Source organism: Cervus elaphus, chromosome 3, assembly GCF_910594005.1.
Source record: "Cervus elaphus chromosome 3, mCerEla1.1, whole genome shotgun sequence".
Classification (NCBI taxonomy): domain Eukaryota; kingdom Metazoa; phylum Chordata; class Mammalia; order Artiodactyla; family Cervidae; genus Cervus; species Cervus elaphus.
In genome coordinates this window covers 32,959,977-32,984,205 of record NC_057817.1, presented here as the reverse complement: position 1 = coordinate 32,984,205, position 24,229 = coordinate 32,959,977, and the positions used below count along the sequence as shown (strand labels likewise).

The window sequence follows — 24,229 nt, the reverse complement described above, 5'->3', positions numbered from 1 at the left end:
CGTCTTCAGTGATTTAATATCAAACCCAGCATATATTGAAAACATAAGTATAATGATTTCAAATAAATGTATTATGTTGAACTACCCCCAAATTTACATTTAAGAGATCAAACCAAACATAAACAAACCCATCTTTTAAAAATGATCATAAAATTGCAAAATAATGACCCAGTAGAGTCAGGACTTACAAGCTAAGTCCTTGTAAGTGTTCCAGAAAACACTGTCTGAAGCTGACAAAAGCATTCTTGCTCTTTTCGTGCTGGCTTTCAGAGGACCAAATCTAACGACTCTGTAAGACTCTTCTTAGGACCCTGTCCCCTTCAGCTCTGCCACTTCCACAGAGCTCATATCTGTATGCACCCTTCTCAGAAACAAAAGAGCCCTTGGGTTTGATCAACTTCCTGAGTGATGAAGTGGAGGGGAAGAAAACAAAAGTCCACTGAGAATCATCTATCTCAAAGACACTCATTTAATCCTCAGCAAAGTAGGTGTTGGCTTGCCATTTTGCATTTTCCACTGAAGCTCAAAGAAAATAAATATCTTCTCCAAAGTCAGATGACTCCTCTGCTGATTCCAAAGCCCATGGTTCTACCATGTTGTGCCTCCTCAAGAGTAAGTCAGAAAGAGAAAGAGAAATATTGTATAAGAACATACATATACATATATACGGGATCTGGGCTTCCCATGTGATACTAGTGGTAAAGAACCCGCCTGCCAATGCAGGAGACACAGGAGACCTGGGTTTGATCTTTGGGTCGTGAAGATCCCCTGGAGGAGGGCACAGCAACCCACTCCGGTATTCTTGCCTGGAGAATCCCATAAACAGAGGAACCTGGTGGGCTATAGTCCACAGGGTCACAAAGAGCCAGACACGACTGAAGTGACTTAGTATGCACACACATACGGAATTTAGAAAAAGAAAACTGATGAGCCTATTTGTAAGACAACAAAGGAGACAAAGACATAAAGAACAGAGTTTTGGACACAGTGTGGGAAGAAGAGTGTGAGATGAGTGGAGAGAGTATCACTGAAACCTATATATTACCATATATAAAATAGATGGCCAGTGGGAATTTGCTGTGTGACAACCCAGAGGCATGGGATGGGGAGGGAGGTGGGAAGGGTTTCAAGAGGGAGGGGACATATGTATACCCATGGCTAATTCATATTGATGTATGGCAGAAACAACCATGATATTGCAAAGTATCTTCTAATTAAAAATTTTAAAATATATTATGCTGAAAGAAAAAAAGAGTCACCCAACCTACAAAGAGTCGTGTTGATATCTCCATGGCCTCTCTTATCCAACAACACTAATGTTTAGTGGGCTGGCTTCCTGGAGGAAGAAGAGTGCTTCCTCCTGACACCCTTCCTGGGTGTTGTGAATGCAATAAGACATCCTGATTTGGGGATAATATTCTCTACTTCAGACCTAGATTTAATCAAAAATTCACTTCTGAATATCTTAAATCAAGAATAATTTGTGTTATATAATATTTTGTAAGAAGTCAATAAACTTATCAAATAACAGTTGTGCAGCTACTCTGTTCCAGGCAGTGCCATTAACCTGTTGTAGGGGCATCATGAACATCTGGGTAGGGAGAAGGTGCACAATGCAAGTGATCACTTCTAACTGGGGGATGGCTTCATAGGAGACCCGATATGGAGCTGAGTCTTGAAGAAAGAGTGCAGCCAGTAGAGAAAAAGGGATAAGGTGAGTGGGTAATACTTAAATCAGGGCATTCCAAGAAGATAGAGCAGAGTGAATGAAGGAACAGGAGTTTTGAGTGGCTCAACAAGGCTAGAAAAAAGCATATAAACAGGGAACAGGGCAAGGGATGGACAGGAGAGCTAGGGGAGGGCTAGATCATGAAAGGCCTCATACGCCAAGCAATGTGTAGTATAATCTTCCTCTCATAGCTACTGAGGAAGCACTGAAAGGATTTACCTTAGGATAGGACATGAGTCAATTTGAAATTGCAAAAGATTACTTTTGCAAGAAATCTGAAGGGCTAGACAGAAGAGAGTAAATTGTAAGATGGGGATTAATCAGGGCTGTTCTAGTGGATGAGTGACAGATGATGAGGGACAAAAGCAAGATAGCAATAGAACAGATATAGACAAGTGGGTGGATTTGAAACATTAATGAGGTAGAAGCAACTGGATATAGTCAAACATGGTACATGCAGTTTGGGAGAAGGGATGAGTCAAAGTTGACACCAAAGGCCCTTTGATTGAGTTGCTGAATGATGCTGATGACTTTCACCAAGATGAAATTGCTAGAAGAGGAGAAAATTTTGAAGAGGATGACAAGAGTTCAGTATTAGACATCACAAGTGTAACTTAATCAAGGAGGCAATCCAGACACATGAGTCATCCAGTAGAGATGTATAGTAAACAGTTGGATATGATGATCTGAAATTCAGTTGAGAAATTTAACAGGCTGAAGATATGGCATATGTTCAGTGGGTGAAGTCATGATGGTTGTGAATAAGCTTGCTCAAAGGACACTTTTAGCAGAGAAGAATCTCAGCAGAACTCTGGAGATGTAGAAACACTTAACAGAGCAGTCAGAAGAAGAGAAACCTGAGAAAATAACCCAAAAGGTAAGAGAAATGGTATGTTAATTATAATTTAAATTATTCTATAGTATTAATAGGAACAAGAACACTGTAACTATAATTTTAAAGTAATCATACAAAGGACTGACATACAATAATGATATAACAATGTCTACTTCAGGATCAGAGAGTTGATGTGTTAACATCAACATCATTGCTATCTCTCAAATAGGTAATAAATCCAGTTCTTCCCAACAAAAATTTTGTTTTCCATGTCCATAAACCTCTCATTTTTCCATGGAGCCTGGTCATTTTAACCCCATACCTGCTCATTGCTGCCTTTTCTAAATTTCCCATCCCGGTGTAGCTATCTTGAATACTTTCTCCACTGATGCTCTCATCATCAGGCTCGATGTTGACATTGCTCAGTTCCATGGGATCCATTTGAGCTGTCAGCGCTTTCTTGTCCACACACAAGCTCCTTCAGTGTAAACAAGATACTGTACCTTCAGCCTGAGACTCTTCTACTTGGTGTTATGTTCAGAACACTCTGTTCTGCAAACAGAACACAGAATAAATCATTATAAATTTCTTTAAATTAGATAAATAAATCCAAATCACCTACTTGTGTATGTTCTCTGTAAAAACATGAAAAGTAAGTAAATTCCTGGAAAATTCACAAAGTATGTCTCCAAAGTTTCCATTATCCAATACCAAAAAGAAAGAAAGAAAATGAAAGAGAAAATGGAAAATTCATAATAAATTGCCAAATTAGCTGGTATTTATAGAATGTTTTTTCAATGGCAGGGGCTTTGATAGTCACTGTAGGAAGAAAAAAATAAATCTTAAGACATGGTAGCAGTCTTCAAAAAACTTTAGGTATTTGTTAGAAAATTGTATTACTTATATGGGTGACAATGGTAAGCTGTTGAGAAAGAAAGATCTGCCAAGGTAGAATCTACCAGTGGCTCCACCAGCAGTAACACAGAAAATTACTGTGTTAATTTTGCTTTAGTTTGTTAATGAAAGAATTAACACCATCAAAAGACTTGATAACATGCAACACAAGATAGAGTCAGGCTCAGGGAGCCACTTTTCAGGCACTTGGATCTTGAAACCAAAGTTAAGAACACTAACAAAAGTAAGTACAAGTTTATCTTTGAATCAGCCTCAGTCACCGCCTATGCAAAGTTGAAATGCATTTTTTTTTTTTGAAATGCATTTTAACAAGAAAGGGATTGAGCTTTTAGGCTTTGCTCTGCCTTTAACTCACTGGATCTCAGCACATTTAACTTTTCTGACCTCATTTTCCTCAATTAAGTGAAAAGGGGTGGACTAGTACTGTGCAAAAAAAATTGCTATGAATCCATTAATGTTAATTTCTGAAATTTTTACTATTAGTGTCATTCAATTCTTATTGAATCAATACATTGGGGAAAATACTATCACTCTTGGAAGGTGTGGTTCTGAAACATACATTACATTTGGTAAGGAAATTCTGAGCAGAGAAACTAACATAAAAATTGCTCCAGTATGCATGGAATCCATAAATTCCCTGGCAAATAAGAAACAGGTACATGAGAATGACTCCATAAATCCAGTACCACAGCAGCCCATCTGTGGAGGACAACCCTTGATCAAGATGATTGCACATTCCACATCACAAAAGTTGCAAATCACAGATGGAACTGAAACTCACAAGGAGAGTCAGTAGGCACAAGAAGTAACAATTCACACCTGAGTGACTATAAACTGCAAAGTAATTTAAAATGGACTTTATGATAAAAGAAAAAATAAGATGTATTATAAATTTAATATAATAAAAAGTAATAAAAGATTCAAAATAAGAAATAACATCTACAGATTATGAAAACAATAGAAGAAGATCAGACTGGTTTGAGAAAAAGACAAAAAGAGGGATGTGGGAGCGGGGATCAGGATGCGGAACACATGTAAATCCATGGCTGATTCATGTCAATGTATGGCAAAAACCACTACAATATTGTAAAGTAATTAGCCTCCAACTAATAAAAATAAATGAAAAAAAAGAATTCTAAAAATAAAATATATAATCATATTTTAAAAACTCAGCTGGAGGGAGAGTAATGAAACTGGAAGATAGATTGGTGGAAATCACTCAAATTATATCACAAAGAAAGAAAGAAAAATATGAAGTTAAAAAACATGGGGAAGAAAAACAGAAGTAAAAATTAAACATGTCTGAATAGTTATTCTAATATGAAAGAATTGTGAGATGAGAGACAAAAAGGACAAAGAATTGTTGAGAACTAAAGGAAGAGAGTAGTTCTCAGGATTCATAAAACCCACACAGTACTTACAACAGGAAGAAGAAAAATGAACATTTTCATTAATAAAAGGCAGTGTAAGTGTATAACATCAAAGATAAAGAAAGAAATCTTAGAAGCACCAGAGAGAAGCATACAATTAAAAGAAAAAATAGAAACTTGTACTGAGTACAAACTTGTCTCAACATCCCACAGTGTCAGTTTCACTTGCCACTAGCAATCACTAATGACAGTTACTGTTTTTACTTCTTCATTTAAAGATAGTCATTCTAAATCTAAACTATTCACTAAAACCTCTCTGACTTGGTTTATCAACTCTAAACTGACACTTAGGAAAGATAATGAAATTAACATACTTCTTTCTATACTCTTAATTGCTTCTTCCACACTCCTAATTGTTTCAGCTCATGAAATATTTCTACAATGTTGAGATTCATGATAATGTCATCTATTGTGTAAAACAAATCTCTCATAATTTACCTAAATAATCAACAACACTGCTGTGCTGTGATTTACATTACAATTGTGTAAATAGTATGCCCAAAGAACCAAGTGGTGTATTTGACTACATAATAAAGGCAATATAATCCTATATTACTAAAATTTTTGCTTCCCAGGTGGCACTAGCGGTGAAGAACCTGCCTGCCAGTGCAGGAGACATAAGAGACATAGGTTCAGTCCCTAGATTGGGAAGATGCCCTGGAGGAGAGCATGGCAACCCACTTCAGTATTCTTGCCTGGAGAATCCCATGGACAGAGGAGCCTGGTGGCCTGTCGCAAAGAGTCACGACTGAAACGATTTAGCAGGCTTGCACTAAAATGTTGGAAGCAAATTATCCACACTCTTTTACTTTCTGAAGGGCTTCCTCCTCCCTTTTCTGGGTCTTATTCAGCTGCTCATGTGTCTTGAATGCCATGCTATCCCCTTTCTTCAATTCATTTTGCATCGTGCTGAAATACTCCCTTGAATAAATTTTTCACACAATAGGTCCAGAAATAGAATTTCTGAGTTGTTTCACGTTGGAAAGTGTCTTTACTTTATTCTTAAACTTTTTTGATTGCTTGAATTCTAGATTCAAAATCATTTTCCTTTACAAGGTTGAAAACCTTTGTCTCTTGACTTCCAGCTTCCTCTGATGAATCATTCTCATCTCTTTGATTTTTTTTTTCTTCTGGAAGGTTTTAGAATTTTCCTCCTTAACAAAATCTGAAATTTCTCCAGGATGTAACTAGATAGGAGTAGTTTTAAAAATTTATCTTAATCCACACGTGAGGAGCCCATTCATTCAAGAGATTTGTATCCTTCTTCTGATAAAAAATATTCTACCATTTTTAAATGTTTCCCTTCCTTTGAAACTTGTATTAGTCATGTACTGGCCCTTTTTATCTCTATTGCCAAGACTTTCTCTTTATTTCCCGTCTCTTTGTTACTCAATGTTCAGGGATAGTTCCTTAATTTCCAGAATAACAAATTTGATTTGCAGCTGTGTAACATTGTGATATAATAATACATATACGTTTGGTCTTCCATCCCGTTTCTGGCACAAAGCTACAAATGTAATTACATAACTAATATTTGGGTTTTGTACCCAATTCCTGAAATAGTTCTGAAATGATAAAGATGTTTTTGTTATTGTTGCTGTTATTGTTTTTCTTTTTTCTTTTTTTTTTTTTCATTTATTTTTATTAGTTGGAGGCTAATTACTTCACAACATTGCAGTGGGAGCTGTTGTTGTTTTTCATAGCAAGACCCTTGTAACCACACCTGAGTTTATGATAATGAAGTGGCTTTTGTATGGCCCTTGGGATGGAGGCTGGTTGCTAGGGAGACCAACCAATTGATTAGAGAGCTGGAACTTCCAACCCTACTTCCAATCAACTGAGAGAGGGTGTGGGCTAAGTCAATAACATACAGCCAATTATTTAGTCATGTCTAGGTATTAAGCTTCATAAAACACCCTAACTGAAGGGGTTTGAAGAGCTCCTGGAGTGGTTATCACATAGAGGTGCTGAGAGAGTGGTCCACAAGAAGAGGGTGAGAATGTTCTGAGTCCCTTTCCTCATACCTTGTCCTCTGCAGCTCTGCCATCTGGCAGTCCCTGAATTATATCCTTTTATAACAAACCAGTAATCTAGTAAGCAAACTGTCTTCCTGAGTTCTGTGAGTGATTCTAGGAAATGATTAAATCTGATTTATAGCTGACTGGTCAGAAGTACAGGAGGTCTGAACTTGCCATTGCATCTGAAGTGGAGGCAGTCTTGTGGGACTGAGCCCTTAATATGTGGGATCTGATGCTAACTCCAGGAAACAGTGCCAGAATTGATTAAATTGCAGGACTCCCTGCTGGTGTGGGAGAATTGGCTGGTATGGGAAAAACTCACGCTTTTGCTAGAAAGTATTGGGGGTAAAGTAGAAAACCATTGTTTACTTTTAAGCTGTACCCATTTTCTTGTTCAACCTGCTAGCTAATTATTTTTCACAATCATGTTTTTAATTTCTGATCATTTGTTTATTCTCTTCTTTTTTCATACCATCTCTTTTGTTTGTTTTACAGATGCAGTATTTACACAAACCTTTCTAAGGCTATTGATTTCAAGTTTCCAAAAGCTCTTGTTGCTCCCTAAATTATCTATTTTTTCCTGGAGTTATTCTGTTTGTTCATCTTGGCTCTTCTCTTCCATTTGCCTGGCTTTCCTGAAATTCTTAATGATCCTAGGTTGTCTGTTCATATTTATGAATGAAGAGTACATTGGTTAACTTAGAAAGCTAGTACTTGGGGTTTCTCTGAAATCTCACAGGCTCATTCCACTGATGGATTGCTCCCGTGTAGGTTCCCTGTTGCGGCTTCCCTGTAGGTTCCCTGTTGCGGCTTCCCTGTTGCGGCTTCCCTGCTGGCTCAGTATTAAAGAATCTGCCTGCAAATGCAGGAGTTGCAGATTTGATCTCTGGGTGGAGAAGATCCCCTCTGGATAAGGGAATGCCTGGGAAATCTCATGGACAGAGGAGCCTGGCAGGCTGCAGTCCACAGGGTTGCAAGAGTTGGACACAACTTAGTGACTAAACAGTGAACAACAGGTCCGGGGTAAGTGGCGTCTATGCAGCCAGTCTGTCTGCAGAGTAACTGCAGGACTCCATTCCCAGACAGAGCTGGCACTGTAGGTAGCACACACTGTAGGTAGCTGGCATAATGATGTGTTTTCCTCTTGATGGAGCTTCCATTTTTGCTTGTTATCTCTCTGTGCCTGCTGTGGAGGTCTTAATATCTATTATAGAGTCCATTCTTAGGCTCTCTTTACAGACTAGGTTGCAGCCTTATTTTTTGACCAAAAGGGGCAGCCCAAACAGATGAAGAGTTCAAACCAAAGTTCCTTGGTGAACACCTGGTCATTGGTTGTTCATGAACCATGCCTCCTCTTTGTGTATATTGACTTAACTTGGAACTCCTACTGGACTGCCTCTGGAAAAAGCCCAATTATCGGGTTTACCTTGGTTCCTTTTCTCTTTCACAGGTTTTCCACCCCTATCTGCTTTCTGGCTTGTAGGAATTCTTAAAACTTCCATTTGTTGCTGATCAATTCAGTTCAGTTGAGTCCCTCAATCATGTCCAACTCTGCAACCCCATGGACTGCATCACACCAGGCTTCCCTGTCCTTCACCAACTGCCAGGGCTTGCTCAAACTCATGTCCATCGAGTTGGTGATGCCATCTAACCATCTCATCCTCTGTCATCCCCTTCTCCTCCTGCCTTCAATCTTTCCCAGCATTAGGGTCTTTTCAAATGAGTCAGTTCTTCGTATCAGGTGGCCAAAGTGTTGAAGTTTCAGTTTCAGCATCAGTCCTTCCAATGAATATTCAGGACTGATTTCCTTTAGGATTAACTGGCTTGATCTCCTTGCAGTCCAAGAAACTCTCAAGAATCTTCTCCAACACCACAGTTCAAAAACATCAGTTCTTTGGTGCTCAGCTTTCTTTATAGTCCAACTCTCACATCCATACATGACCACTGGAAAAACCATAGCTTTGACTAGACAAACCTTTGTCGGCAAAGTATGTCTCTGCTTTTTAATATGCTGTCTAGGTTGGTCATAGCTTTTCTTCCAAGGAGCAAACTTCTTTTAATTTCATGGCTGCAGTCACCATCTACAGTGATTTTGGAGCCCCCCAAAATAAAGTCTCTCACTGTTTCCATTAATTCCCCATCTACTTGCCATTAAGTGTTGGGACCAGACGCAATGATCTTAGATTTTGAATGCTGATTTTATTATTTTACAGATCTTTTATGATTTTGTTTCTTTAAGAAGGATCATTTCATTTGAAGTTTCTTTCCTTGAATTCCTCAAGGATAGGTCTTAAACTCCCCTTGTTCCAATCTACTCCCAAGGCTTCATAAACCATGGACTCTCTAAGACACAGTTCTGGCCCAGGCCTTCATTCTGACCTCCAGTTACATGTGTCCAGTAGCCTGATATATATATATATATTTGTGTATCTCAAAGGCAGTTTAAATTCAATGTGCCTAAAATCTAACTTGTGACAGTTCTTCCCTCTTCCAATATTTCCAATCCAAAGAATGTCGTCACCATTTACCAAGATCCTCACATCAGAAATATCAGTCTTCTAATTTTTTATCCTTAACATTTATTCCTTTCTAAAGTCTAGTTGATTTTGCAACAATTAAAGTATTTCTCAAATTAGTCCACTTCCTTCTATTGCTTCCACCATCAGTTTTGTCCAAACTTTCTTACATTGTCAATTGCAACGATCATAATTGATACCTTCATCCTTTCTTGCCTACCCTCCCCCTCCTCATTCATTTTCTACAAACAGGCATATTGATCTTTTAAAAACAAAACTTAGATCATGTCATTTATTTGCATAAAATCCTCTATTGTCTTTCCTTTACTCTTAGGATGAAGTATAAAATTCTCCACATGCCCACAAAGGTCTTCATGGTCCCTCTGCTCCTGACTTCACTCATTCCACACTCTTCCCACCTCACTGCTCTAGGTACTCTGGCCTCCTTTCAGTTCCTGGGTCTCCCTGAGTTCTCTACCACCTTGGGCCATTTGTCTGATGAGATAGATGGCATGAAGTATGGCCCCTAATCCTAATTTTGGTCCTGGTCAAGGGACATCTTCTCATCAAGGTTGGAGCACAGTTTCACAGCTCATATCTTTAGCTCTGAAGATTCTATTACTGATCTATTTTAAGGGAACACCAGCTAAAAGCACAATTTTAAAAGAATTAGAAAATTATGAGGAACTAGATACTCTGAATCATTTGCCTGCTGCACAAAGCAGGTCCTTTAAAGCATTTAGACTACAGCATAATTGCTAAACCTTAACAACATGATTAATCAACATGGAAATGTAGAAAGATGGTATTTATTTATTTATTCAACAAATACTGAGAATGAACTATAAGCCAGAAACTATGAAAGATAAAGCATGAATAAGACACAATCCCTATACCTGATGAATTCTGTTTAGTAGAGAAAACAGATTTTTTAACAAGCTCTTATATTATAATCTTTACTTTTTTCTCTGAATAAATACTTATGGAACTAATCAATGAATCACTCCCTGGAGAACTAGAAAAGAATGATGCTATGATTGAAAAATATGACAACATATTATGTGTGTGTGCTCAGTCGCTCAGTCATGTCTGACTCTTCGCCACCTCATGGACTGCAGCCCACCAGGCTCCTCTGTCCGTGGGAAACTCCAGGCAAGAATATTGGAGTGAGTTGCTATTCCCTTCTCCAGGGGATCTTCCTGACCTAGGGATCAAACCTGGGTCTCCTGCATTGCAGGCAGCTTCTTTACTGTCTGAACCACCAGGGAAGCCCTTTTCATAATATAATATATAATATATTAGTTTTCATAGCCGTAGATTCTCCTGCTGTTCCCCATCTCAGTACATGGCACTTCGTAAGAGGTGCTCACAGTGAAACGGAGCCGGACCTGATAGTCCTTGCCCTTGCCCCTTGTCCTCTGCCTGCCTTTTGCCTGTGGAAAACCTTAGTTAAAGAATAAGTTTAATCAGAGAAGTCAAAAATGCAGAAACAAAGGAAACCAAATAATAATAATAATAATGTAGTCATTAGCATAGTCAAGGACCTTCAGTTCTTTCTCAAAGGCTATAGATAATATCCTGAGCCATATCCTGTGAGCTGTCTTACAGATACTTAGACATCAGGTGGAAGAATTAACTAAATGATGACTAGACTGTACCCACGACATGAGCTACCACAATTCTGAGAACTGGCCACAAAGAAATGGGAACAAACAGACCTTGGGACTGAAGGTTAACTGTACCTAAAACAACCAAGATGAGACTGACCAGACCACCAATGATCAATTTGAAGATGACTGTCAGAGCTGACTGTGCTGTTTTTGCATATAGCTCCCTCTCTCTGTCTATAAAAACTCTAATCCCCTGCTTTTCAGGGATGGTGCTGGAGGGGGCAGGGAGTTGGCCTTTGGACAGATGTCCACCCTCCCCCACCCCATCCCAGTTGCCAGCATCTGAAATTAAGCAAACTTTCCTTTCCACCAACCTGCCTGTTTATTGGCTTTTGGGGGTCAAGCAGCTGGATCCCATACACCTTTCGGTAACAATAGGAGGAATCTGGCTGAACTTCCCAGGTGGTCCAGTGGCTAAGACTCTGTGCTCCCAATGCAGGGGGGCCTGGGTTCAGTCCCTGGTCAGGGAACTGAATCCCACATGCTGCAATCCTGTGTGTCGCAACTAAGACCCGTGCAGCCAAATAAATAATATTAAAAGAAAAAGAGGAATTTAGTTATCATTATAGGTACTTCCCCTTCTCTATACTGTACCCCCTCTCCCATGTCCATTCTATCACCATATCAATCTTTCTTGCAACATTTATTTAAAATTAATTTACTTTTATCTCCATGACCATTATGTTAATCCAAATGACTACACGTTTAAGGACCCAAAATTATTTTTCTCAGTACTTTTCAGAATAAAGTCAAATTTCCTAACATGCTATAAGGCTCTACATAGCTTAATCCAGACAGAGATCTTGAGTCCTGCATTGAATCATGATGCCCCCTACTCACTAGATTCACTGGACTTCTTTCATTTCTTCATTGCCACCTCAAGACCTTTTTAACCTGCTGTTCCCTCTGCCTGGAATTCCCTTCCCCCCATTCTTAACAAAGTGTCTCCCACAGTTAACTAAAAGAACCTGAAAATCTTTAACTGCCACATGGTCAGAGAGGCCCCATGTCTAAATTAGATTCCCCCATGGAGCACGGTCTCCTCTTCCTTACAAACTCATCACACTTTGAACTTACATTTTTAGTTGTATGATCATTTGATAAATATTAATAACTTTCTCCTCTGCTAGGCAAAAAAAAAAAATTTCATGAAGGTGGGAAAAGGTCAGGTTTGTAGACTACACATATTTCCATTATCTAGCATAGTACCTGGTGACATATTCTTCTAAGACCAAGGCAATTTTATATGCTCTCCTCTATAGATGCAAGTACAATTCTTATTATAGCTTTATAGGCTAACATTTCAAAGTGAAATAGAAATGTTCCCTTCTGGTTCCCAAGAAGAAGAGCAGCTTTGTTGTACAAAGAATGTTCACAATTCTTCTAAAAGAAAAATCAAATTTGATTTGACAGAACTTTCTATAGTCTAATGAAATTAGTCTTCTTCTCACTATGAAGAAGTTAGGTTTCTCTACAAGAGAGGTTTTGCCGAAACAGACTGGATATTTCAGTGCAGTGATCTTCTGCATTGCCATTTTACTTTATTCGTTCATGAAGGTGCAAAATCAAAATTTGAAATAAAAGTATTTGGAACACCATTACCATTTAGAAGTCTTTGTTTCATCATACTTACTACATTATCTGAATGTCCTAAATAGCTGATTCTTTATATTCAACTTTCAGTTATTAAACATTATATATAACCTTTCTTTGTAGTATTATTTATAAACATTTATTTTACCTGATAAAAGCACAAAAGGAGCTAAATTTCCTTCCATTGCTATTTGTTTTTCATGCCAGTCCAGTTCTGATGAATCTACTCTGAAATCTAGGTTCAGGTAGCAGATTTTACCCTTCGGTTGGATGAGCAGGAAGTTGCTGATCCTATAGCAACTCACTCCAGTATTTTTGCCTGGGAACTCTCATGGACAGAGGAGCCTGGCAGGTTTCAATTCATGGGGTCACAAGAGTTGGACATGACTTAGTGACTAAACCACCACCAACCACAACTTCTAAAAGCCAAATTATCTTGCATCAAAGGAGCTGATTTAAATCCACATCCAAAATATATCTTGGATAAATGAATATCGATTTGACAATTAAATGAATCTAATATTACCTTTATGTAAAATTCTCTTAAACAATTTCCCCAACAATGTCATTCTAATCACATGTTGATACTCAGATGACTCATTAGTCACAGAAATCAGCTTTCATAAAAGCGTTCACTGTCAGTCTGAAGTATATCTTACAAAAGAAACTGCCAATAATAGCAAAACTGTATCCACTTGACTTGGGCTTCACTGGTGGCTCAGATGGTAAAGAATCTCCCTGCAAAGCAGGAGACCCAGGTTTGATCCCTGCTGGGTCAGGAAGATCCGCTGGAGAAGAGAATGGCTATCCACTCCAGTGCGCTTACTTGGAGAATGCCATGGACAGAGGAGCCTGCTGGGCTATAGTCATTGGCGTCTCAAAGAGTCAGACATGATTGAGTGACTAAGCATGCACACCTTCAATTGACAACTTTGTATTGCTGATACTAATATTTTAGCATTTTCATTCCCTTCCTCTACTTAGACATAGCTTAGAAATAATATCAAGGGAGAACTGGAAAGTTAAAAGAATTTACCATATGTTGAGGTCTTGTCCCTTTGCTAAGAATATTACACGCTTGCTAATATAAGAATTAAAGCAGCCTTTTGATGAAGTGTAAAGGACTATTCATAAAATCCATATACATTATTTCACTTATAAATTTTCTAGCTCTGCTCTTAGAAAAAGACACAGATTCTCTAGTCATCTTAAATGTTAAGAAATACCTTAAATTCCTGCATAAATTTTAGTTATTTTCCCAAACAGTAGTTTGTTTCCAGAAGTGCACCTCGATATGTAGCATATTTAATATTACACAGTGAACTCCTTATGCTATCCATGTTAATGCATAGTATTTAATAATTTGTCATAAATTATGGATATACTAAGTTCTAAATGCCTATATTCTATATAATAGATACTGGACCACCCACAGAGGTACTTTTTTCCTTCTGAAATAAACGATTTAACTTTTTAAAAATTAACTCATATATTAAAAATAATAGCTTCAATAACCCCTAAAGTACACTGTATAACATAGTTTAAGAAAAGTCAAGAGTTGAGCTCTCAAAACTACATTTCTCAGTACTTAAATGGTACTGATATACTTCTTAGAAGTAGAAAGACTTTCCAGAAAATCCCAAAACACTATCTAAATATAAATCTGAAAAAATGGAAGATCTTGTCTTGTAAAACAAATGGTTATCTTTTTTAGGAAACATACCTAAATTTTTTTTAGTTTGTCAAGAATAAAACTTAGTCAATGAATTGTCCATGAATATGATGTATATCATCATTTAAAATATTTTTTCACTGAGTTATAAAACAGTTTTGTTATCACCTAGACATTTAATTAAAATAATCACCATATGCTCTATAAGAAGCTCAAAATACATTGAGAATTCTCCCACTGTCTAATAAATAAGTTTGAGGAGTACAGATCTAATTTTTAGATATCTGATTCCAGACTTTCTATATCTAACGCTTTGCTTATATTCTACTAATCTGTCAGTTTCTTCCAGTAAACTTGCTGTAAAAATACTCCTTCACTAAAATGGTTACATAAAAACACAAGCTAAGACACAACATTTTTTTCTTCTTTTCAAAATGACACCACCCAAACACTTAGCCTTTCACATCTGCTGTAGTCGTATGATGTTCCTTCTTTGAGTAAACTAAGTTTTGGTGTGTGTTTTTGTTTTTAAGATAAAGAAAGTCTTCAATAACACTAAGAATGTACATTTCAAATGTTATACTTTTTCCTAAGACAAACTGTGTCAATTCTTCACTCCAGAGCCTCCTCCCAGGATCTGGGTAAATAATTTCAATATTTGACATTATATTGAATCGATTTTTTATGAGAAAAGTAATAAATAATCAATACCATAAAAAGAAGAAATGAAGCATTATTTCAACACTGCAAGTTTTCTTGTAAAAACAGATTTACCTTAATTATTTATCCAGTCCTGTGCAGTCTTTCCAGAATTGTTTGGCATAGCAGACCCCTGTTGCAGAGTTGACTTATGTGAACTTTTGGGGATCTAGACAATGATTTAAAGACCAGTGGGAGTGAGCTAGACAAGCCAATCACCACCAACCCCTCAACCCAACACCTCCCTCCGTCCAACTTGCGTCAGCTCTTAAAAAAATAGAGAAGCTAAATCAGTTTACTGTTATACACTCGGATTAAACACCAGTTACACCAATTTCTGTTTGCTTTTAGAATTTTGGCTTTTATACAACAAAATAGTCACTTACTGAAAGCTTTACCTTGATCGGTATCTTTCTGTATCAAGATTCTACAGCTTGGCTGACTGATAAATCTGAAATGTTAATTTTTCTAGAGTTTTCTGAACTGAAGTCAAATTAAAGTAATACCATAGTAATGAAATCAGACTGCTTAATGAAATATTACAATCAGAAAGTGTAGAAAGTATAAAATAGCAGAAGAGTTGTTTTCTTTGGAATTGTCGATTTTATTCAGAGGAAATGTTATATTAGGATAACAGACACTCACAACAGCACCAAGTTACTCAAGGTGACGTGAGGCTGGAAATCCTAAGCCCTTTCAGCCTCTGCTACCATTTCAAAGGTAGTGTGCTGAGTAAGCAAAACATTATTTGGAGTGTTTAAAGAATTTCTAAACAAACATTTTCTCCCTTTCAAAAAAATCTGCTTGACTTTCCATACATCAGAAGAGTTAAAATGTGTTGGCAAATAATTCATTCTGTTATGAAAATGTATAAAGCAGACAACATTCTGAAAGTTAAGTGAGAAAACAGATTAAAAAATCAGTCCGGAATTAAGAGTTCTTTGCCTTTTTAATATTTATAATATCGATGAGCTCTCCAGTAACCAATCAAAAGAAACTCTAGATGCTAGATTGCAACAGTTGTGTCAATTTCCTATTTCTGAAAAAAAAAAAAAAAAACTAACTAAATCTTGTTCTTTGAGAAAATCTTAAGTTGATACAAGAAATTAAACATTAAGCAAAGTGTCCAATTATCCATTTCTCTTTTCCCTTTCAAATAGGCCCATTTGGTCTATTAACTTTAACATAGTATGTTTACTTTCATTTGTCTTTTACTTGTTGCTTCTTTATTTTTCAGTTACCTTGTAGTTTTGTCCATGATAGGATGAAAATTATTATGGTCTAGGAGAAAAATAATAACAAATACACTAATTTGTTGTCAACTGAAGCTCCAAAACTTTGGCCACCTAATGCGAAGAGCTGACTCATTGGAAAAGACCCTGAGGCTGGGCAAGATATAAGGCAGGAGGAGAAGAGGACGACAGAGGATGAGATGGTTGGATGACATCACCGACTCAATGGACAGGAGTTCGAGCAAACTCTGGAAGATGGTGAAGGACGGGGAAGCCTGGCGAGCTACAGTCCATGGGGTTGCAAAGAGTCAGACATGACTGAGCAACTGACCAACAACAACAACACTAATTTAAATTTCAGATAAATTTAAAGAATATTTCTTTTTAAGTTATTTCCATCATTTAATTATTATCTTTCCAACTTAAGATTTTCTTCTGTTTGCAAAGTTATCAGATGAGTATAAAATTAAGAAAGCAAAAACTTGCACTAATTGTTATAAAATGAAATATTTGTGTTCTAGCAAAATTTCATGTAATAGTGCAATTTCATTTCATAGTATATCTTCATGCAAAATAGGGTGGAGATAAATGAATAAATACCTACAGTTTTATCTCTCAAATTTTAAGTCTTGGCATCCATATAATTATTATGTTCTTCAAGTTCACTAAGTAATTACAGCAAATTAGCATGCTGGATTAAAATGAAAAGTACACATAAGAGACTTCTCTGAAGAGCTGTATATTTTTTTAGAACCTACTCTAATTGTAAAATTCTTATCAGAAAACTTTCGTGACATTGATTCAAAAGTCAAATATACATAGACAAATTAATTTGACAAAAGTTGGCTGAATTAAAATGACAGGAACTTTGTTATTGTGAAATTATTTTTCCCCTAGATACCTGACATGTTTGGACATGCAAAGATTAATGAAGAAATGTATGGTTTGGTCTTGAAAAAACTCATAGTAACTTTCCTTTCACAAGGAAAATGCAGACTTAAGCATTATAGTTTTATGTTCTGAATATTTCTTAAATCATATCATAATGTAATTTCATATACATTTGGCAGTAGGTTTTGATTTCTTTTGATTTTTAAAACATGAAAATGCCACATAATCTGATAGGATCTAATTTGGTACAAGCATCAGTGTACAAAGAGGTAATGAACCAGAATATGCACAGACTTTTAAAAAAAATGAATACAATGAAAACTATGTGGATAGTGAATAATGAAGAAAGTCTGAACAATGAAATGACAAGCACTATGATCCTTTTCATAAGAAATTCATAGAAGTGCCATCAAGAACAGGCATATGAGACTTGGTTGAGGTGGGGAGTTGGTTTGCGAGATGTAGTATATGTCCACTTAAAGAGATACCCAGCTTCCAGATTACAATATGATTAATATCAGCAGAATTATATCACATACTCCAGGACTCTAGAAGATGAAAAGTCCCCAGGGGCTAAGATCATCCAAGATGACTTGAGGGAGCCTACTTATCTTGAAAAAGGCCTTAAAGTCTGGGTGAGATTCCAATGGATAGAGAGGAATGGGAGAGGCATTTTGGATGCAAAATGTAGACAGGCTAGAAGCATATTCTGGCAACAGTGAAAGCTAGTCTGGCTGCAGCAGAGACTTTTCAGAGAAAAAGAGATTGGAATGGAATAGTTCAGGCTATAAAAGGCATTAAATCTAGAGAACTCAGATTTCTGTGATCAAGATCTCTTGAAAGCTTTTGAAGAAAATCACACAATCAGCAGGGAGGGATACAGGTGGGATGATAGGGTAGAGATGGAGAAAAGGACAAGAAGGATGCTGAGGAGGCTGATTGATGGCTTGGCTTTGGTGATATTTACCCGTCTGAAAATAATGGCAGAAGAGAAGGCAAATGGAAAGGATTTGAAGTGGGGTCAACAGTAGTTTGACTCTTTCTTGTACTCCTGTTTCTATTTATCACTTTCACTAGCTCACAACGCATGGTGTGAATTTTATGTGATACTTCTATCAGAAATAAGAAACTTGTAATGAAACCTCTATATTTCTTTACATAGAGAAAGAGAATATATGGTGGTAACTCATCCACTTCACCACTCCATAAATCTGTGGTTCTCATTTTCAAATAGTACAGAGAAGATCCTAGAATGTATATCCCAATATGTTATCTAGTAAAAGTACAAACTTTCTGACTCAAACTGATTCAGATCATACCCGTGCATTAAATCAGATTTTTTTCTTGCCCATATTTAAAAGCACTATTCATCTTGTTTCAAATTTCTACATTCATCGATGTCTTTGAAGGGAAAGTTCCAGCTGGATAAAGTTAAAAATTGATCAACAATTAAAAAAAAAATATATATATATATATATATATATATATATCCTTTAGCCAGACTGTCATGGCATTTTGCAATGACACAGGGAAAGATAACCTCTTGTTCTCATGATTGTACCCAAATTTCTAACTGTAGTCATGGGACAAAATAATACTTGGAAATACAATGTGGTTATAACCAAATTGGAAGACTATGGGTAGAAACAGTAATGACGAAGAAACAAAAATCACCTAATGTTTAATAATTTTGTATTGCCTTTGTATCTGTATTCAAGTGCTTTTCTTTGCTCCTACCTTAATTTCCCTTTAGGTCACCTACCTTTTTCCTTGCTTCTGTTTCTTTTTAACTTTTCTGTGCTACATTGTGCTTTTTTAAATCTATTTTTAATTGGAGGATAATTGCTTTACAGTGTTGTGTTGGTTTCTCTCTTGTGACAATGTGAATCAGCCATAAGCATACATATATCCCCTCCGTCTTGAACCTCCCTTCCACCCCCTCTATCCCACTCCTCTAGGTTGTCACAGAGCACTGGGTTGAGCTCTCTGGATTGAGCAACTTCCCACCAACTATTTATTTTACATATGGTAACACATATGTTTCAAAGTTATTCTCTCAGTTGCTATACTGTCTTTACAAGGCCTTATTCTTCAATAAGTTATCTTTTACAATTTCTAGGTTTTAGAGTTGTGAACCCAAAATTGAATACAGTTGATCAGTTGCCAAGATTATAGGTCTGTCCTCATCCTACAATATTAGTGCTTCCAAATACAGACAATATGTGAATTAATCCAATTGTATTTTACAGTATTGTAGCAATCATCTACAATGACCAAGCCATTCCTAGAAATGGAAGACACTAACCTAATTGCAATTAGAAACAATACTTTGGTTACTTCTTTTTAACTTAGGGTTTATTCTCTGGCTTTTGGGTTTCCGGCTTCCAGGGAAAAAGAGCATTTGTGATCTTTACTGACTTCACTCTTTGGCCCTCCAAATTCTTCATCTTATCTGTCTTAGTATGAATACATTTTTTAAAAAAGAAGAAAAACCATATAGAAATGTTGCATAAATCTTCCTAAATCATTCAAATCACAGAATTCGTATTATCCTGGAGGTGATCTGAGCACGTAGGTCCTTTGAATCATCTGCAGTGTGAGGGAAGCATAGATGTGCTATAGGTCTCTCTCTTCATAGTTATGAAATTATTAATCTCAACTTACAGAAAAAAATAAGGACTACAAGAAGAAAAATGTAAATATGACCCTCAAAAGCCACATACCAAATTAACTGTAAATATAGAAATACAAATGAATAATTTTCTAATTCTTCTTTGGCAGAGGATTCAAAAATACTTTTTAAATTTTTTTAAAAATCCAAAAGCGGATTTCTGAACTGTCATACATTTTTCAATGTTCCTATTTCAAGAAATAACACCTCAACACACATATAATACAAGTGACTTTATGAAGAGCCTTATTTGATGATACCTTCTAAAAGTCTAAATTTGGGATCCTCTCAAATATGAGTTCTCAAAAGGCTGCCCAGCCTGGCCCCAGGGAGAGGCTCTGCTTTTCTGTTCAGAAAAAAAAAAAAATTTCCTGACCAAGAGAAGAGCAATGACCCACATGTGCTGAGGAAATTGCTTGAAGGATGGCGTCCCCCTCTCTTGAATCCAGCCTAAACCACCTTTACAGTTATACAATGGAGCATTCTGGAAATGTTTGAATAGTCACCGTGTTGCAAAATTAGCAAACAAAGTTGGGGCAGGTTGACAAATTTACTGACTTGGTCACAGACCTAAATAGAAAATTCCTTTAGCCTCAGCTGATAAAAAAAAAAAAAAACAACTAGTTAGAAGACAGCTCATGTTCATGTTTTGCTTTCTGCGTTTTGCCTTTCAAGCAACTAAGATCCTTCTGGTCCATTTTATTTCTTGATCCCACCTTGAAACGATGCAGAGAAAAAAGTATCTCAAGTTCATTCTAGGCTTCTGCCTGAGCAGCTACACCAAGGTGAAGAAAGATAACAAGATCTGTGGGGCTTGTGGATAATTATAACTTAAATAATGTACCGAAATTCTAAATGTTAATTGGTGGTGGTGTTTAGTTAAAAAGTTGTGTCCAACTCTTTGTGAACATGAATTGCAGCATGCCAGGTTTCCCTGTCCATCACCATTTTTTCCTGGAGTTTGTCCAAGTTCATGTCCATTGAGTCAGTGATGCCTCCAACCATCTGATCCTCTGCTGCCCCTTCTCCTCTTGCCCTCAATCTTTCCTTGCATCAGGGTCTTTTCCAATGAGTTGGCTCTTCACATCAGGTGGCCAAAGTATTGTAGCTTCAGCTTCAGCACCAGTCCTTCCTTGCTTTATATGATTCCTATCATGTAAAATGCCTGCTTGAAAAAACAGCACTACTAGGAGATAATGATTAAATTATAACAGCACTTCCTTTCAAAGCAAATTCCCTTTCAAAACAATTTCTGTGCATTTGGATTTTGTAATTTCATCAGTGATTGGACTTTGTAATCCTGGTGTCATCTTGCCTGGATTGGACAACCAACAGTTTCTTAAGCTGGGACCCAATAGGCTGCCAGGCTAGACTGGGAGGAGATATAGACAGCAAAGGAGACAAAAAAATCACCCAGCAGGGTTTTTAAAGGGAAGGGACTCTCCAAAAGGGGGATGACACCAATCAATGCTGTATGAGAATCAGTGTCCCTAATAACAAAAGATATGCTCAAGCTGGCCTCTCCAGAATTTTGAAACCAGGAAAGCAAGTCTACACTAAGGTGTTCCTCAAAGGAATGTGAGCTGAGTGAGACTTATAATAGTGATGTTGACATTTCTTAATGGACTTTTCAGGGAATGCAGATGATTTCCTGAGTCAGATCTCAGTAAGTGAGGGGGCAGTCCTCTCTCTCTCTCTACTGAGCTGTAAGCAACCCCCAGGGCCAGGTCATGATGCAGTCAGAGCTCTTTGCAGCCTGTTGACAGACGTACTGTCCTCTGCTACAAGGGTTAGCAGGAGCCAGCATGACAAGATTCACTGAACTATTTGTACTTTATGGGTTTTATGAGCTAGGAATTCTACTTCCTGGAGGGCTGGGTAACACCAGTCTTTCTTTAAATATAGGAAAGCTGACTCAGAAAAAGTAAATGTCTTGACCTCATTCAGCAGGACAGCAGTCGAGAGGGACATTTGGGCAGATGGTATACTTAGGAGGTTTAGGGATAAGTTCAAGTATGTCTAGACAGCCAAATTAGATTAGCTGTAAATGATTTATTTTGTTTGTTTACCTTAATATTAGGCTATGCCTGTTCATAGTAGGTATTGCATAAATGTTGAATGAGTGAAAGTCTTTATTAAAGGTGTTGTCTCAATGTGTGCATCCAAAACAATTCTTTAGAACTTATTTAAGGGTTGCAACAAGAAACATTATAATTATTCTAAATGAGGATCATGCCACATATTAAAATGGAGTAGTTCCTTCTCGTGCTCAGAGACAGTTGTGAGATGGTACGGTGAATGTCCATACTACATGCAAGGAGCCATTAGTCGTTTTATAGAGAGCTGGATTCCTGGAATATTCAGCAGTAATCACTAGTCATGTGTTCAAAGAATATTCAAATAATAATAAGGGCATGAAAAATTGTAATTATAATAACTTTCGAAAAGCAAGATACAAAATCTAACAATAATATGTTCCCAGTGTTGTTTTTAAAATTATACATATAATACATAAAAATATACTATATATAATATATATATTTTAAAGGGAAAGGGGAAAATGCCTTAGAGAACACATATCAGAATATAAAGATTTCCAGATTGTGAAAATGTCGATAATCTTTCTTTTCTCATCTGTATTTTCCCATAAACTTTAAAGAGTATGGATTACTTTTACTATGAGAAAAACAATAAATACTATTAAAATACTAGGTTTTGTAAAACTTGTTAATCAATCCCAGACATTAGCCACAAACTAAATCTCTATTTTTAGTGAGAATATTTTGGATGCTTGATCAGAAACAATCAACTCTCTTTAAAAGAAAACTTTAGTTCTGAATGGGCATTTGAGTTATTTAAGGTATAGATAAAATTATCCATGTCCAGTTTATTCTGAAGGGATGGAATTTTTTTCTTCCCAATCAGCAAGAGGTACTGTAATAATTCTCAAAATATTATTGAGAAAAATAGAGATATTTAAATATATTTGGAGCCTCAATGTTTTCTCGTAATGCTGTGAGATAGTTTCTGTTACAGCCTAGTAAGCAGTCATCTTCATTTATTCATTAAATAAGTATTATTGAACACCTATGTGCCAGGCTTTAAGGTAGGGTCTAAAGCAAGACAGACAAAAATATAAGACCCAGTCTCTGTTCTCAAGAAGCCCTGGTCTCTCCAGGGAATCTGCTTAAGTAGGTCAGGATGCTATAATGTGGTATGTGAAATGCCCATGGGAATGGAGAAGGGGATCAGAGAAGTGCAGCACCCAACTCAGCTTGAAAAGGACAGAGAAGACTTATCAGAGAGGCAACAGCTGGGCTTAGACTGAAAGAATAAACAGGAGCTGGCCAGGATCAGTGGCGCGGGAAGCAGACAGCAGGTAGAGAGACGGCACAAGAAAAAGCCAGAAGACAAGAAGCAGCTCCCAGCTGCCTGGTGTTCCTGAAATGTTAAAAAAAAATTCGACTGGCAAAGTTGCTGGTGGGATCACATGGGGTTAGGGCTCCATGTTTTTTCTCTATTCTGTTCAGTTCAGGTGAGTTCATTTTAAAAGACTGGTCCAGCAATGTCACATAGAGCTCACAATTTCAGATATGTGAAGAAAATGTGCTTTGTCAGGAATGGTGATAGTTAAGGTTACTGCAAACAGTAATAACCATCAGGGTCTCATGAGGCGATTCTTTCCTGCATTGTGTTTAGGTGAGCTGGGGTCACCGCTTTGTGTTTGCAGGATTGTTGTATTATAATTTTTTCCCTAAGAACAGAAAAATTCACGTTCATGAGGTATTTTGCTTAAAGTGATGTAAATATATGATTTGTTGTTGAGTCACCAAGTTGTATCCAACTCTTAGCAACCCCACGGACTGCAGCACAAAAGTCTTCCCTGTCCCTCATCATCTCCTGGAGTTTGTCCAAGTTCATGTCCATTGAATCGGTGATGCCATCCAACCATCTCATCCTCTGTTGTCCCCTTCTCCTCCTGACTTCAATCTTTCCCAGCTTCAGGGTCTTTTCAAATGAGTCAGTTCTTCTCATCAGGTGGCCAAATAACTGGAGATTCTGCTTCATCGTCAGTCCTTCCAACGAATATTCAGGGTTGATTTCCTTTAAGATTGATTGGTTTGATCTCCTTGCAGTTCAAGAGACTCTCAAGAGTCTTCTCCAACACCACAGTACAAAAGCATCAATTCTTCAGTGCTCTGCCTTCTTTATGGTCCACCTCTCACATAACTACCGTAATTATAAGACTTACAGGAATTGAATTTTTAACTATAGAAATCTTGACCCTTTCTTTAGTTATTCCTAGATATTTAAAAATTATATTTTAAGTTGCAATCTAAGGTTCAATCTATTTAAAC

At 37.0% G+C, this 24,229-nt stretch overlaps 1 protein-coding gene across 3 annotated transcripts in view; it reads right to left on the bottom strand.

Moving 5' to 3' along the window:
• Positions 1-24,229, bottom strand: part of SLC38A4 (solute carrier family 38 member 4) — a 75,988-nt gene that overhangs the window by 29,643 nt on the left and 22,116 nt on the right. For 2 of the 3 annotated variants that reach the window (XM_043886199.1, XM_043886220.1), the window contains exon 2: positions 2,887-3,116. In XM_043886199.1, coding sequence (XP_043742134.1) covers positions 2,887-3,005 — 119 coding nt within the window. In that variant the 5' untranslated portion in view covers positions 3,006-3,116. Of the gene's footprint in view, positions 1-2,886; positions 3,117-15,152; positions 15,301-24,229 lie in introns of those variants that run through there. The other variant, XM_043886209.1, reaches the window with a different exon arrangement.